Source organism: Neopelma chrysocephalum, unplaced genomic scaffold (assembly GCF_003984885.1).
Source record: "Neopelma chrysocephalum unplaced genomic scaffold, ASM398488v2 Primary Assembly neopelma1_131, whole genome shotgun sequence".
NCBI lineage: Eukaryota > Metazoa > Chordata > Aves > Passeriformes > Pipridae > Neopelma > Neopelma chrysocephalum.
Genome location: NW_020897793.1, coordinates 1,265,023 through 1,282,100, shown reverse-complemented (window position 1 = coordinate 1,282,100; position 17,078 = coordinate 1,265,023). Strand labels below are relative to the sequence as shown.

The following is a 17,078-nucleotide window of genomic DNA, read 5'->3' as shown; positions in this document are numbered from 1 at the left end:
AGAATCATGTTGTGTAAAAGAAGGAATACTAGATCTGTATTAGTTGAAGATCCAGACCTTTTTGATGTGAGTCACTGGGGCTCTCTCCATTGCCATTTAGGACACACACATACATCTTCACAAGGCACATTTTCCACAAAAGCTTCTGTTACTCTACAGGGTGGAATTTTTTAAAAAACTCTTTTATCCACTTGCCTATTTCTTTAGGTCATCTAAAGAATGTTTTCTAGAAATTTAATCAAGTAAGTGATGTTAGCCTCAGAAGATACAACATAGGCTTGGAAATGATGCATATATTTCCATGTTTTGCCATGAAGAACTTGCTTATAATCAATATCTGCTTGTTTTTTTTTTTTTTAAAGAAGTAATATATCTTACTATGTTCAGCATATTTTCTTCACATACGAAGTTGGAGATTACATTCTAAAATTATATTTTGCAGGGTGAGGAAGCAAAGCTCTGCAGAAACTTAAGCATAGATATATAGGAAAAGGGAATTACTGATGAGCAGGACAAAACCATCCTTTTGTGGACTACAGGATGTGTGACTGTAAAGGGAAGAAAGTATCTTCCAGGAATGTTCAGAGCAGATATTCTCAACACAGAATTTATATTGATATTAGTTGCAGCGTGAGTTCCTCAACACAGGCTAAAGAAGACTATTTAATATAGCAACACATGTAATCAGAGAAACAGGAAACTCCACAGCTTCACACACAGCAGTTATGAACTTCCATGAGGTCCCATATTTAGCCAGCTCCTTCCTGCACATCTACATGTACAACCTGTATATTCTTCCTTTCCCTTTACTGTTCTATAAGATATTTTAACACCCTGTGGAAGGGTCTGTAACTTTCACTTTCCAAATGCTGTCTTCATCTCTTTGCTCCTCCACCCTCAGTGCACTTAATCTGAACATCATGGAAAGCTGGGAGCAAAGAAAGGATAGCAGACTTTGATGAGATAAAATGTGTGGGAGTAGTGCAAGGGAAGGCAAGCAGGGGAGGAAGGCCACATCCCAGGCATATGGAAGGAGGAGACAGCAGAGAACCATCCCACGTGGAGCGAAGGTGAATGGCAAGAGCCAACGTTATGACCATGCCAATATCAGTACTTGTCCTCGCAGCTGCCTGCTACAACCAAGGCACACAGTTCTCAAGAGTGAGACGATGCCCCCCTCAGAAGAGATGAAACAGCCAAACAATTCTGGCACCCCAATAATCTGCTCCCTCTTCCTGTCAGGTGTCAACACTCTCCTACCCACAGCTCTGCACACTCATCCTGAGCTACCGACAACTATGTGCCAAAACAGCACACACTGCATTTTGAGAAGTGTTGCACCGAAAAGAAGCAGTACCAAGCAGCAGGCAATTAAACTGAGAAGAAATTGCTGTTCAAATAGGTTTTGTTTGTCATTCACGCAATCTATGATGCTTACAGACTGCTGACCACTTCTTGTCATCAAGAAAGCAAAGCACACATGTAATAGAGAGATCCTCACCCATCCCACCCCATGCAGTTGACAAAAGGATTTTATCTTGAATAATTTGTTAGATAATTTAAGCAAACAAGTGAGATAAGAATCTTTTAGACAGGAAAGCAGTTTTGACAGTAGGTGAGGAAGGTACTTGTATTTTGCAATTCCTGTAAAAAAATTAGCAGAAAGACTATCCATTTATTTCCTACAACAGTTAACCTTAGCCAATGCTGATGAAAAAGAACATCTTGTTTTGGCTGCCTATTTGTTTTTTAAACACCTGACATAGTACCAACTGCCCTTGGCCATTTTTGAACCAGCTATGACTAGGTAAGGAGAGAATGCTGACATTCTCAAATAGAGCAGGACGGTCCCAGTGGCCCTCAGGATCAAGAAAAGGCAACCCAAATTCACCCTAATACCAGAACATTCCAATTTGGCACTAGGTACCGGAATCTGGGGTTACACGTAGTATTTTTGGAGTTTTGGATACGATGTCCCATTCCAGAAGCTTGAGGTAAATGTAGCATAGCTTCCAATTCAAAATAGCTTCCTAAGTTACAGGATGCTTTAAATATAGCATGAGAGTCCCACAGAGGCTTCTCAAGAGTGTACGTGGCACCCTAACCAGGTATAGTAAGTACTACAATGCACTACAAATATTTTTATTCATGCCACAAAGACTAATTGTCACTAATGCTGGCTTTAAATTGAGAACCCATCAGTTGTTTCTAGTAAGCATGTGTCATTAAGCCTGTTACTTTTAATAAGTGGTTATATCTGTATTAACAAGTATGGCTAAGCAAGAGAGGCAAGGGGGCCAAAATAGCCCAGTGGCTGGAATTTGGACTCTGAGCAAGGGAAAGGTGGGAGTATGGTGGGAACATATTGAAAGGCTGTGTTTCTCCTAATCCTCAGCTGCCATTGCCACAAATCAAGTTTATTTTGAAGGATTTTGGAGAAAGGTTAAAACCTATTTATGCAGTGTCCAGGCACTGAACACCTGTGGCACAGATGATCACAACACCAGCCACGCATGTGGGAGGTGCAGAAAGTAACTCTACCCTCGTCAGGGGATTTGCATGCCGTTAAGACATTTGACCCATTAGATCTTCCTAAAAGAAGAGCAAGATCTCATTGACTTTTTGGGAAAATGGCTTCTAGCCACCACTAATAGAAAGAGGAGTCACCTTGTATGAAGCCCATTCAAGATGTCATGTGGAGCCATTCGTAAGCTAAAAATGAATTTTTTTCAGGGTATTTCATTCCAGATACTGTCTTCTCCCTGTTTATTGGGTATTATTATTGGGTTTATTATTTATTGGTATTTTCCTGAAAATCTCTCAGAAGAACACAAACAGCTTTACATTTGGGGGAAATATTATATTCTTCATTGGTCTGAAAAACATGGAAGTTTTTAGAACTGTTTCCAAAGGATATCCAACAGTAAGGCTGAATTGAGCTTCAGAGCCAGCTTCATATAGTCAAGCTTTATTTTTTTTAGGACCTGAGGTTATGATAGCAGCTAAGTAAAATAAACTTTTTTTATCATCAGCTATGTAGCACATTTTGACAGGTGATATCTGTTTGCTTTTATCTAATGTAAATTATGGATCAACGCAATGTGCCTGAACAGAAGGCCTTGTCCTCACTCGGTACCAGCAAGAATGAAATTCTGTATGAAATGCCATTTATGAAATATCATAGCTTACTTTTATCAAATTAGGATTTAGGAATATAGACAACTGTAACAAAAAGCCTCTTCTAAGATTTTGTTCTCAGGTAAGCTTTTTATTAAGGCTTTAATTACACTGGTACAGAAGAAACAGCTCTTTAACATGCTGTATAAAAGCCATTCTTTTTCAATTAGCATTATTCATTTCAACATACTACTGCTGACATTGCCGGACAATGTTTTAAATTCATTTATTTCCCCAAGGCTTGCAGTTGCAATTGATTTTTTACCATGTGCAGCAGAAATTTCCCTCCTTCCTCTCCCCTTCTCATGATCTTTAATGAGATTAATAATTTACTTACACATTGATCATCTGGCTAATCTTGCAATTAAAATCAGCGAAAAAAGAAGAGCAGTATCTCATGTTATATTGGACACCATTTAATGTTATATCAGGCATTAAAATGGTGGCACCCCAGGTATCTATGTGCAGAAATTTCTAGTTACATAAAGATCAGCTACATGAAATTGTGCTCTAAGCTAGCTCCAAGTCCACTATGGAATCTAGATTATGGTGAAGGCCATTCCATTTTGTACAGCATTTTCATACTTTCACAGTGCTAGTTAGGGTTTGAGTTGTTGTTCTCTTTTTAAATACCCACATTTTAGATAGTTATAAAATAACATACACTTTATGCTACTCATTAGATAACAACGGTGACCAGATGGGAACTGTTGCTGCTAGAATAGAGAGTTAATGCTAACATATTTGCAGAGCTAATTTCTCTTTGTGTTCCACTGGCTGGAGAACATTTTGCAAAAATGTATTCAGAATGGAGCTAATGACAGTTATCTGCTGTGTTATTAAGACAGTCATTCACAGAGTTCAGACATCAGACACTAATAAAAAGTTCTACCTGAAAAAAGGCTTATTGTGCATTTTAATTATAAAGCACAAACAGTTCAGCAGCTTTAAATTCAGAATTTAATTGTTACTTCCTGATGTGTTTACTGGTCCTAAAAGATCTGCAAAATTATTAACTTTAATAATAATCCTGTAAATCTGAAGACTTCCTGAAATACCACATGAACTGTATTCTCAAATAAATAAACTCTAGGCCAAAAGCCGAGCAATTTGTCAGACCAGACTATCCAGTTGCTAGGCAGCACTGTTAAATGTTAAAACAAGAGAAAAAGGAACATAACCCATTTGAGTTGTGGATCTGTTTCCTCAGGTTAAGAAACCTTCTCCTCCTCCTCCTCCATAAAACCACAATAACTACTGTTATCCTGACTTGTGAACTTCTCAGTTTCTTACCAGTCTTGGGCCAAAGTTTCTCACAGCTAACCTCCTGGTCAAAGGAAGGGTTACATTCCCCTTCCTTTTGCAGGGAAGAAAGCTGCAAAGTCACTTTATAACTGGCAATTGCATAGTTGCCATTCAGCACTGTTATTTCATACACTGAGCTCTTTTCATGGATAATGCCACATGGGTATTGATGACTCAGATACAATCAAGCCCAAAGAAAAGAGCTGCATTTAGCAGGCGAAATAATGAAAGGGCTTCAAACCCACAGGTTATGTATTATGTGTCAGAGCAGTCAGAGCAGCAGGTTTGATGATGTAACATCATTTAAGACAGTACCTCAGCTACTATAGGCCATTACTCATATTAATCTGGCCTATATTCTAACAGGGCTAAATGTTTCTCCTGAAATTCAAAACAAGGATAGAATTGCAGAACACAACCTTAAACAGATGATTTTTGCATAGGCACTGTGCAGAGTACATAATACTCCTTATATACCCTGACCTTCAGCAGTGGACTTAGTATTTAGTGATTACTTTAATCACAAACAGGTAAGAGGGGCTGCCTTGCTGTTCCAAGTACCTACTTGATTTAAAAGAGAAATCATTTGACCAAAAGCTGTAGTTAGCTCCACATCCTTCCTGAAAGCTATTTTGTCGTATTTGATTAGACATGCAACCTTAGCATACAAATGCCCTGTATACTGATCTGCCATTTATAGTACAGATGCTGACTACTGGAACGTCTCAAATAAACAATACCAAATCAGGAGGCTGAGGAGTTACTTGTAGGGTTCAGGCTCCCAGAAATACAATAACTTCTGATAACTGTAGCTGTAAACACACAAGAATTGGCTTGTAAATTTGTTTGAAAGCAAACACATCACCTAAAGTAACTAGAACTCTCATGATACTGACACATCTGCACAAATAACAAATAGTTGGATGCAATAGAATTCGGAATGCTGTAACTGCAGATAGGGTGACTGTTGCTCAAGAAGTGATCTACAAATTAAAATGCTGATGCCCACAGAATAGTTGTTTTATCAAAAAAGAGATAGGAAAGTTTTGGAGTGTTCTTAAAAGCCAGCCTAGAAGTATTTAATTTTTCTCTCACAAGGAACTATTTTGAGTTAAACTGTAACAAGACTGGAAGAATGTGACTGCTCAGGCATAAGAAATTACTACAGTTTATCTAGACATAAGACAGTCATTATATTAAATGGCCCACTCCCTTCTCAGAAGTTGACTCAGTCATTTGAACTTTGGGGGAAAAAAAGAAACATCTCTACTGCATAGTAGTTAAAGAGGAAGACTTTCAGAGGACATGAGACTTACCTGTTTGTTTAGTAGAATATCAACAATTACAAACAATAATCTGTGGCTTTTGGTATTGTGAAGGGCTTCCTGTTTAGAGATGAAAAAAACACCTCTCAAAGTTGCAGCTGTAGCTGTAGGACAACTGCTCAGCAGTCCGATTCACCAGAGGTGATGTGGGATCAGCATTTCAAGTGAACTTGTTAAATTGCTTCGGTTCAGTCAATAGAGGTAAACTGCATTCTTATTATAATTTATGTACAGCACCACATGGCCATTTAAGTGACAGTTGCAGAATGCTTAGAGCCTGACCCAGATCATTTGAGGTTTCCCTGCTTTCAAGAATAGAAAAATAAAAGTAGAGGGACTACCTTCCCCCATCACTTGTCTGTTGTAAGGCACTGATATGCAATAGCCCACAGGAAATGAGTACTCTCACATAGCTCCTCTAAAGCAAAGGCAGTCACAGCCAGAGGCTGACATATGTATGCTAGGGAGTGGAGGAGGGACAGGAAGCAATCAGGAAGGGATGCTGATGAAAGGAAAGAGTCTAACAACTGTGAGAAAAACCTTCCTGCTCCTGCAGAGACAGAATGCAAAATGCTAGACCAGGGGTTTCCCCCAGCATTGAAGAGCAGTTTCAGGCTGCTTGTATCAGAGTAAGCATACAGATCAGCTATTTCAAATTTTTTCATAATAGTGTTTGCTGTTTCCCCTCACTGTGGTTACATCATCATCATATTTCAGCTTTTTCCTCCCTTAATCAAATAAAGAAAAAGAGTTCTTGAACGCTTTTGTTTTGTTTAAACATTATCTCCTTCTGCTTCAGGTTCTGACTTATGATTTGGAACCCAAGCAACTAAAAACCTCTCTACTAGGAAGTACAAAACTATGGATAATCACAAAAAGAATATACCAGTCATGAGTTACCACAGTGTTCTAGATAATATTTCCATTACCTCAGATGATGATAGTTCCTGCACACCTTTCAGCTCATTGCATCCCCTGCAAGCCAGTCTGTCCCACTAGAAAATTTACCGTTCGGCAATAAACATTCAGAAACACGTGGAGAGGTTCTGCTGTTGCATCCAACCATGTACAATTGTACCATCTTAGGTAACACGGCAACAGAGCACTTAGATAATTAACTATGTCCAAAAGCCTTCTTACAAAGGATTAGGTCTGTAAAATTAATGAATTCTGCTTGCTTCCAGACAGTCCATGCAAGCAGTAGGAGAACATAAACGGCTTTGCTGCCCACGTCAGTTTGGAAAGACCAGATTTATGTGTGTGATCATGCCACTGGTGACAGCTCTTAGCTTTGCCAACAACCTGCAAGTCTCATTCATTTCAGCGGGGCTGACAGATGCTCAGCTTTACTAAAAGTCTGTCAATACTGTTTTCCTACCTCTGCTACCTGTCCATGACATCTCATGACAGAATTTGACATCTTATCACAGGATTTTTCTAGAGGGTAGGATGGTATGCAGGGTGGGGATTGAAATAATAGTTTCAAAATCTTCACAGATTATTTTCCAATGCCATGGTTAAAGGAGTGTAAAAGCTTCAGAATGACCTTAACTCTTCCCCTACTTGTCTTTGTCTCCTCTTTTCTTGTCCCCACCCACTATGTTAGTCAGGCATTTATTTTTAGATAAAAAACAGATAAGCAGAACAATCCATTTCAGAGGAACACATCTTCACCTGTCACCCAGCTGACTGACTGAGTCCTGTGCCTTATGCTGTTGACTATTCAGCAATGAGTTGATCACCTGGACCTACCAGAAGGCAAGAAAATACAGCATCTCAGACATCACTTTAAAGATTCCTTTTTAAAGTGAACTGTTGTGCCAAACAGCTCTGAGGAATTCCCTTCCTTGTCCACTGTTTTAAGAGCATTTTTCCTGAGCAGAAGCATTAGCAATGCCACAATCTTGTATTGTGCTTTTGTCACTAGGTTTCAAAGACCTTCAGGATTTCTCTCCTGGTCCTCAGGTAAAGTGCAAGATGGGTGGGAATTGTATAGGACTGGCTTACAGAGTGCAGGTGAACAGACAGCTAAGCCACAGCTCTAGTTCCAAGTCCAGGGTGCCCACTTTATGTCTATGCATGGGCCAGTTTCATTATGGCATAACATTAGCACCCTCTTTTGGGAAGGTCCTTGGAAACATGTTGGCATAATACTATAGATGGGATGAACCATCCCACTGTGTTCAACTGTTGCCATCATCTTTCTCAGGAGCTCAGAAGCAACTGTCTTGCAGCATGACAGAAGACCACAGAGCCTTCCTGAAAAAGGATGGTCCTTTTTGTTTTCTGTGGCCCACCCACAGCCAGGTTAATTGCTCGGGGGCAGATGGAGTGTAATGAGGTGTCTGCATGTGGGACACTGCACCTATACAGGTAAAAGGGCCATGGGACATCTGGTAGTAAAAGCAATTACAAGACCCTTTAAGTTGAAGTGTTTGGGGTTTAGGACTCATCTTGCACATAGAAAGTCATATCTCATCTCGGGGTAGCTGTGGATCAAAACCAGTCCATAGATAAGTGTACAGCATCCACCAGCAACATTTAAAGCTGTATCCCTCTTCCAAGAAAGGGATTTTTCTCCCAGTTATCTTCCCCTCCATTGCCCCCCAAGAATATCTTGAGAATGTAAGCACAGATTTTCTTTTCCCCCATGATAAGATTGCAATTATGGCTAAGTTCACACCTCAACTCCCTTATGATTGCAAATTTCTGATTAAGGGGAATATTGGATCTATTTTGAGATATATTTATGTGAAAGATGCTAAAGAAAAACATACACTATTACCATCAAAAGCCATGTATTACACGGTGTTCCAATTAAAAACATCACAAACAGCAGGCATTACTATCCCAGCTTGCCCTGAAAGTGGCTGTGTTCATTCTTGTATGTATGCTTTCCCCTCATAAGGCAGGATACAAAATCCAGTCCCATCCCAAATCAGTAGTCCCAGCTAAAAGTTGGGCCTCACTGGGAAAGAGTTCCAAACATTTAGCAGTGCTTTCTGACACTGCTACTGCTGGGAAAGCAGTCAGCTGTGGGAAGAGGTAATTCCTCCACACCTCTGGGAATTCAGCCATTGTAGTTTCACTCCTGCTCCTCATATGGTCTCAAAAGCCCCATGAGAATCATACAGCCTTTGGGCATAGAGTTTACACTTTAATAAATTACAATATGAGACAATGAGTTATTTGGGAAACAACTGGCTTTTCATTACTGATTGTGTCATACACAGTCCAAGTGCCACAGCCCTCGACTGACAGCCTCTAGGTATGACTGTCAGGCTGCAAAGTGTCATGAAAATGACTGCAGAAATATGTTGGCACCTCTCTGTACTTACCTTGGGTGAGATAGGAAAAGAAAGACCAACACTATTTACAAGTGAAATTAATCTGAGTTCATGAAGTGAGTTTATTTTTGTGGGCAGGGAGTATTTTAGGTTGTCTTCTACTTGCTTGCTTTCAATAATACTGACCAAACATCCTTCTTGGCAGTTACTGCACTGTTTCTGCAAAAGGAGTTCTGAAAAGGTCCTCTCATCATCATAGGCCTTAATAATAAAGGTAAATGCAGCTCTGTCTTCCGAGAAAGGGCTAATGTGCATAAGAACAAGGGAGACCAAATGATACAAAGCTTCATAGGGTGAATATGAAAAAGCATAGTTAAGATTTCAGAAGCTCACTGATCGACTCTGAATCACGATTGTTGCAGAGATACCAATTTTGTACCCACAACTTAACAGATTGTATTTTTTCATTATGAAAAAAACCCAACACAGTTTTTAAAAGTAGTGTAGGTGGCTTTTTTTCTTTTCTTTTTTCTTTTTTTTCCCAGTGGAGCAGACCTTTTGTTTGCATTCCACTTGTTTGTCTGATTAAATCATTCTGGTATTCCTTTAAACACTGTTATGTAAGTAACCTCTCTTGTCACTGCAAAATAAGCTTTCTGCAGGTGATTTGTAGAGGAACCAAGACTTCTCTAAAGAGATCTGAACATTCTGGAGCAGATTTGAGACTGTCAGAAAGAAGAAAACAAAAACAAAAATAAAAACAAAACAAAAAAACCAACAAAAAAACCCCTAAACAAACAAAAAAAAAAAAAGAAAAAAAAAGAAGAAGAAAAAGAAAAAGAGAAGGGAGCTACCAGAAGTTACACAGAACTATCTGATAAGAGAAGGGTAGGTAAGGGAAAATCAAGTTTCCTGAAAACCATCCAATGTTAAAAACTTTTAAGAAACTGAGCTAATTCAGATCATAAGAGTACTCAAGTGCAACACCTTAAAATAATGCTTTAAGGGGAAGGAAGGAAAAAAGGCAGCTAGGAAATAAATGGACTCATCTGTAATTGACAGATGCACCAGGTAATTAATTATTAAATCACATGCTGTTTGTCAGCTGCAAATGGAAGGCTTCTGCATAATTTAAGACTGTATTTTAAGCACTATTGAGTCTTCTGCTTGACATATTGAATTTTTATCCAATTATTGCACCCCCTCACAGGAAGGGACACATATCCCTGTCTTTGTCCAGTTTTAACACCTGACTTCACAAGTTTACAAGCAGTCACATGCTTATTTTCTAGAAACATAATCTATATTCTCATTCATAGTTCTTCTACTCCCTTCCCCTCAAATAGGCAGCAGAAAAAGAGACAACACTGTACAATATAGAACTGGAAGCTCATTTAAGAGAGAGAGTATCACCATTCACAAAAATATACTAACCAGAACTGTCTTCCTGAGGCATAAACCATGCCAGGTTGTACTTTAACAGGTATATTTAAAGTCCACATTATATTCTCTTGATTCACACCTAGGTGCAAAGATCCTCTATTTTGCTAGTCAGAGTGTGCATGTGACTGCTATTTTCCAACCTAAACAAGCTCAACAAGGTTTTTTGCACACTTACTCTGGAGATGGTCAAGGGCATGTTGAAGTCCTTGCCCCCTTGCAGTCGGAAGCCCCACGGTCCAGGTCCGTTCAGAGTCACGCTGTAAGCCATTGTGTGCTGCTTTCACCACACAACAAGAAGGCACTGCAGAACACAAGGATGGGGTGGACAGAGAGAAGTGTGAAAACAACAGAATGAGAAGAGGGAAGAGTTTTACGTAACGCAAGCAATTCTCTTTCTGCCTTGCCTGTTCAGTCGTGCTCTGATACCACCTAAGAATAGATGGGAGCTATAATGCAGATGCTGATATCCCAGCTGAGCAGGGCCCATAAAAGGTTTGTAACCAGACACCTACTATGCAAAGACTTCATGACTCAGAGATCTAATATAGTCCTCAGGAAAGGGGACAGATCTTTCTAGGCTCCTGAAGCCCCTCGTCCTGCCCAGTTCCTTTATGGACAAAACACATGTTTTAATAAAACAAGCAAACAAAATCCAATGCTAAAATCCCAAACACCCAAATCTCTTCACTAACCTGTTAACAACTACAGAGCTATTTTTAAATTCTGCTTCAGCAAATGTTTATTGCATTGTGACATATAATATACTACAAGCGAGTTCCTTTTACATAGATCTTACTTTATGTAGCAGGAAAGGCACCAAAAAAGTGTTTACCTTCCTTTGCAATAGTTTGTTAAACTGAAAAAAGTTTTAGCATCACAAAAAGGCCCCACAACTTCGTGTTTGGCTCTTGGTTCCACAGCCCTTGCTTTCTCAAGGGAAAATTAAAATTTATTCTCTCTGAATGCAGAAAGATGTATCATGAGATACTTCTAATCAGCATTTAATTTCTGTGGCAAAAGCATAGTTTCACTACATACCTGTCTCGTCATTTCAATACAAGTCTTCTAAAGGCATGACACTTAAATGAAAGGCTAAGAATACAAATAGTTAGCCAACTGCTTTCTTAATTTATTCCTTGATTTTTTCATAGTTTATATTCCAGTTCTTAGGCATTTCCATAAAACTGTAACCCTTGTTCAGTAATGCTGGATAGCATTTCTGCCTTAGATTGGAAATTGCTAAAAGGCAGAGGACATGAGGGAAGGGGAGAAGCTGTTGGCAGATCTACAGATATAAACAAAAAATTTCTGCTCTCCCATTTCAAGGAGCCCTCTCCTGTATCTCTGCAGCATTTATCCTTCTTTATCCTCTGGTTAGAAAAAAATTGCCATTATGTTAAGGTGGCAGGGGGGGAAGCATGAGTTCTGCCCTGATGATCCAAAAGACAACCAAAACCACACAGTGCACTAGAGTGAGGCAGCTGAGTTCGAATGTTGATAATGGGTCACTCTGCCAATACACCTACCTTAAAACACGGTAAATATCTGGTGGCGAAATGGCAGAGAGCAAGCAGTGCCAGGAACTCAGTCTTTATCTGAGGAGATGGTCAATAATTTTCAAAATCATGAAGCAATACAGTGTCCGTTTAGTATTCACAGTGTCAGAAAAGCCATTTGTACAAGGGAATAATTAATCTCGGCATAGACTAAACCATATAACCATATCACCATATCTTTTTGCCAGAGATCCACATTAAACCACAGCATTTCACTTGGATTTAAATGGAAGTTACCCCAAGCCAGCAGAACTGGCCCAAACTAAGGCAAATAGCAAGACACAGCCTGAGAAGAAGATGGGTTTTTGATGTCTCACAAATACCTCTAAGGTACATTTACATCAAGAGGATTTATAACCTGTCCTCTGTGAGTCCAGAACCAGTGATTTTTGGATGATGACTTTGAGGAGAGACAAGACTGACTTGTTGGACTTCAAATGGCAGAATTTCTGGGCCTGCCAGTTTATCTAGTACTGAATTTATTTTTTTTTTTAGAAAGTCCTATGTCACCCAAGTTTGAAGATGAATGCTCATTGCAGTATTTCTCTCCTTTTCCTAAGAATTGATGCTGGTTTAGTGCCCTTTCTTGGCTCCATTTAAAGGGTTCAGGAGAACAGAACTCTTTACTAGGAGTAACATAAACATAGCAAGTTATGGCTTCACTAGTAAAGACAGTATCACCTAAATAGGTATTAGAAGAAAAGTTACAGTTTTATGGACTGTAAATTCTGTGCATGTTACCTTCTGATACCTAAACCTTCAGTCATTCATAGAAAAAAAAGATTTAAAAAGGGGGAGGGGGGAACAGAACCCAGAACAGAATAAAATTGCACAGCAAGCTGAACAGAGCTAAGAATTAAGAAACAGAGATGCTGTTTAATCAAACACTATGTGTTTCTGTCCTACTTTCACATCTGTAACATGCCATTCCCTTATCAGTTTAGGACATCTGAAAGGATCTGAGAGATCCTTCAGGCTGGGTGGTGTGCTAAGAAACTAGAGTGGGAATCTCATTAGGGGCTCTGTCATTTGAATGAAATGTTAAACTAAGGTCACTTGTTCCTACTCCTTTGGTTTCTGTCTGTGTCTGCATGAATGTCCAGCATAGCTTGGCACTTTTAAAAGGAAAGTGGAGAGGATATGCCAGAGTCCTGGCCAACATTCCCCTTCAACACCACAGGACCACAGCTCTATCACTACCAGGCGCAATTTGGAGAAAAAAACATTCCACAGTTTTCTTTCTCCAGGCCTCTGTAAGTCGTTTCCCTCCTGTGTCTGTATCCCCTCTGCCTGCCTGGAGAAAGTTCTGTGCTTAATAATGAAGTTAAAATGCTACAGAAGCTCATGGTGTGGTCACAGCTCCATTTGTTAGGGACATTTAGCACAGGTCTCACTTTCTACAGACCTTCAATACAATGAGCCTCTAAATAAGAAAGCTGGTGATCCACCCAGATGGCTAGTTCAACCCCACCCTGTTTTTAAAAGGGCAGCAGGTACAGTGTCATCACAGCTATCAGCACAAATCTCAGCAACACCTTCTGGGAAACCTGAGGTTGCAATAAACTGTGTGTACATAATAGACAGTCCCCTTGTTTTTCAGAGGCTTGTGATGTTTAGATTAGGTTTTAGTTGCTTTACATAACTGCCTGTTAGACTGTTCCAAAACTCATTTTTTGTTTGCTCAGATAACAGTATTTTGTTTCTCTTGGTGTGCCTTCTTCCCTACATTCTCCTGCCATGTCAAAATCTGATTTGCTCATAGCTCCCTCCCTTCAGAGAGAAGCTATGCTGAGTCAGATGAGGTCACTGATGTAAGGAGTGACATTTAAACAAAAAACGTATTCCAGGAGCAGGGTGACATTTTCTCCACACATATCAAAGCAGAGAATTGTCCAGAGCTCACCAGGCCCTGCCCCGTCCCGAGCTATTCCCAGCTGACTGATGGGAACAGCTGGGAGGAAGCTGGATGGACACCAGGCTCTACGGCAGGGGAAAGTGCCACCACCTCCAGCAAATGCCTCTGAGCCTGAGCAGAGCTGTCCTTCCACAACTGCAGCAGAGATGTTACGCTGGAGGAAACAATCCCCACGTGCTGGGAGACCATGCTGTGACACATTACTGTGAACCGGCTTTAGGAGAGCGACGGCTGCATGCTTGGGAGAGCAGAGCCATGGAGTGAATGAAATCAAACCCACCGGTGTCAAAGCTAAATAAAGGTGGGAGGAAACAAGTAATGGAAATTCCAGTTGTTAAAGTTGCTACTACTCCATGGAGCTGGATGTATTACTCACGGGTTATATTTTAGCTGCAGAGGTAAAAGTGTGCATAGAGGAGCCTTGAACTACTGTTACTGCAGCAACACGGTTGTATGATTTGTATCATTAAGGATTTCAGAAGCAGATTGCTTAGAGTTTGACTTCTGATCTGCAACATACTGCACATCCCTGGCACATAAAAAGATGCATACAAGGTCATGGTTTATGTTTTTCTTTAGGCAAGTGAAAGACTTGCACGCCACAGGAATAAACTATCATTTCCTATTTGATAAAAAGATATTCAACATTCCTTTAGGGGAAAAAAAACCTGACAAAAAGATTGCCTGCCTTTATTTCAGTCTCCCTCACCTGAGGGAGTGGCAGTATGAGAAGGCAGCATTCGGCTTTATGACAAACATGCCCTTTCCATCCCATGGATTCCTGCACTGTCCCCAGTACAATTATCCACATTCTTTCAGAACAGTGGAAAAGCAAGGAGAATGGAGCCTTGAAGATGCACAGATGCATGAAGAAAACTCAAGCTTTGTACTGGTTGACTGATATGTGCAATCCTAGAGTTTTCAAAAATTTCGAATTAACCCAGCCCCAAAATTTCGAATGTTAATTACATTTCATGTGGAATCAACAGCTGTATTTGGGGAGAGATCTTCATTGTGATCCACAGTACAAATAGCACATATTTACCATATATTGGCTAAGCTGTGCCAAAGAATTTGAAACTGACACTTCAGAGATGTAAAAAATTTTTAACTCTGAATTCCCACCTTGCCAATGTCAAACTGAATATAAAAGTAATTACCAAGAGTAGAGATTTTTTTCCCACAAGTTCAGCACAAGTTCAATATTGCTTCCAAAGTAAGGCTATTCTACAATGCAAAAGAGCTCATTGCAATCCCCTTTCCTTCACTGCTGAGCTCTAAGTTGAGCTAATCCTCCTTTTACTTCCATGTACAGCTTTGTTTGACCTATTGAATCAAAATCCTTCGATTCTCACAGAACTTAGTATTTCTGAATTCCTTTTAGCACCTTTATCAAGTTGTCGTAAATCCTGCATTTTGATCTTTCCCAAGAAGCTAAATTTTCTACCACACTTTGCTTCATCTCATTCTACTTTGCCAATACATTTCTATTAATGTGCTTTGTGGGTTCCAACAAAAGCCAGTATTTCTGGGGAGATATGCTAGAGCAATATAATGACAGAATATTATCTCCCTTCCCTGTAATACAATGCCTTCAGAAATGCAGCTCCAGTGTTTCCTGCTTGCCTGTTTGTTGCTGCCAGTATCACTTTACCAATTGATCAAATTTGCTGTTTACCCTCTCCTCTAGATCTTTCACCATGACTACTTTCACCTTTACAAAAAAAATATTTCACACTTTATTCCCCTACTACATGGCCTTTTTTCCCTGCACATCTTTTCTGCTACCACAAAAGATTTGGTATACAACATAGTGTAGTCAGAACTGATTTTTAAAATATTTGAAAAGTTTTTGGTAACTATGTTAAAGTGGAAATCTGTGGAAAGACAGAGTCCCAAGAGAAGAGAAGGATACCAGTCCAGAGTGTTTCCAAAGACTTGACTGTATGTTACTAAGTTCTCGTTTTATCAGCTTTTCAGTTATAGTTTTTAAAGGCAGTCACTACACCATGTATTACTTAACACTTCCATGGCACCTACCTTCCCAAGATAATAAAATTTCTTTTTTAAGGTAAAGAACACCTAAGCACCTGGTGTTTTAACCAACTCCTGTTTACATATGTAACCATAGCGCTTAGGTTACCAGTTTTAAGTGACAAAATGTATCAACAGCAGCAACTGGATTAAAATGCAGAGCTCAGTTTTTAATATAGGTACTTGAAGAAGAAAAACAAGGCTGTCAAATGCGTTGCCATTCAGTTTTCATTGTTCTTTTCCAACTCTGGGCTGAAACCAGGAAAGTTTACAGCAAGCCTGTGACTACTGTAATTTGTGCCTTGTTGCAGGCAATCCTAAACGACTGTTTTCTCTTAGAAAGGGGGAAATAGCGAATGAAAAAAAAAACCAAACAAACCCCAACAGACCCAAGAACAGCTACAGAGGCTGCGTGCAGGTCACCACGAGCTCTGCACAGAGCAGGGGCTGAGCTTTGCCATCGAGGTCACAGCACCGCTGACAGCGCTGGCTCGTGTCCGGACAGCCGAGGTTTGGCACAGCGCAGAGAGCGCTCAACAGGGCTTAGGAGAAGGATCCTGTGCCATCAGCGTCATTTGGCCATCGCAGGCTCCTCAGGGGATCACTGCACCACACTGATGCAGCGGTGTGCCCGTAGGCACAAGATGACAAGACAACCTCCCAAACGCCTCGCCCGCTCACTTCTGCCTTCCCAGCAAAGGCTCTCCGGGGCAACACCTTCCACTACAGAAACTCCGTGGTCGCGGCGCACCCACCTTGCCCACCTGCGGCGTCCCGAGTAACCAAGCGGTCCCTCCGGGCCGCCCCCTCTCACCGCCGCCGCCGCGTTGCGTGGGCCGGGGCCGGCGGGAGCGGGGCCCGCCCCCACGGGAGCTGCAGCTGCCGCACCCACGGACATCGGCCCCGCAGCCGCAGGGCCGAGGGGAGCGGAGCCCAGGGCAGCGCGGAGCCCAGGGCAGCGCGGAGCCCGCCCGGCCCCGCGGAGAGGGCAGCGCCGCTGCCGCCCCGATGGGGCTGTTAAAGCGCCCGGGGCACG

The 17,078-nt window shown here is 40.8% G+C and overlaps 1 protein-coding gene across 6 annotated transcripts in view; it reads right to left on the bottom strand.

The window, feature by feature from the left end:
- The window catches only part of LDB3 (LIM domain binding 3), a 121,004-nt gene extending 104,105 nt beyond the window's left edge, over window positions 1–16,899 (bottom strand). For 4 of the 6 annotated variants that reach the window (XM_027698649.1, XM_027698651.1, XM_027698653.1 and 1 more), the window contains exon 1: window positions 10,713–10,934. In XM_027698649.1, the coding sequence (XP_027554450.1) occupies window positions 10,713–10,805 (93 nt within the window). In that variant the 5' untranslated portion in view covers window positions 10,806–10,934. The other 2 variants (XM_027698650.1, XM_027698652.1) reach the window with 2 other exon arrangements.
- Window positions 16,900–17,078: the final 179 nt, after the last annotated feature.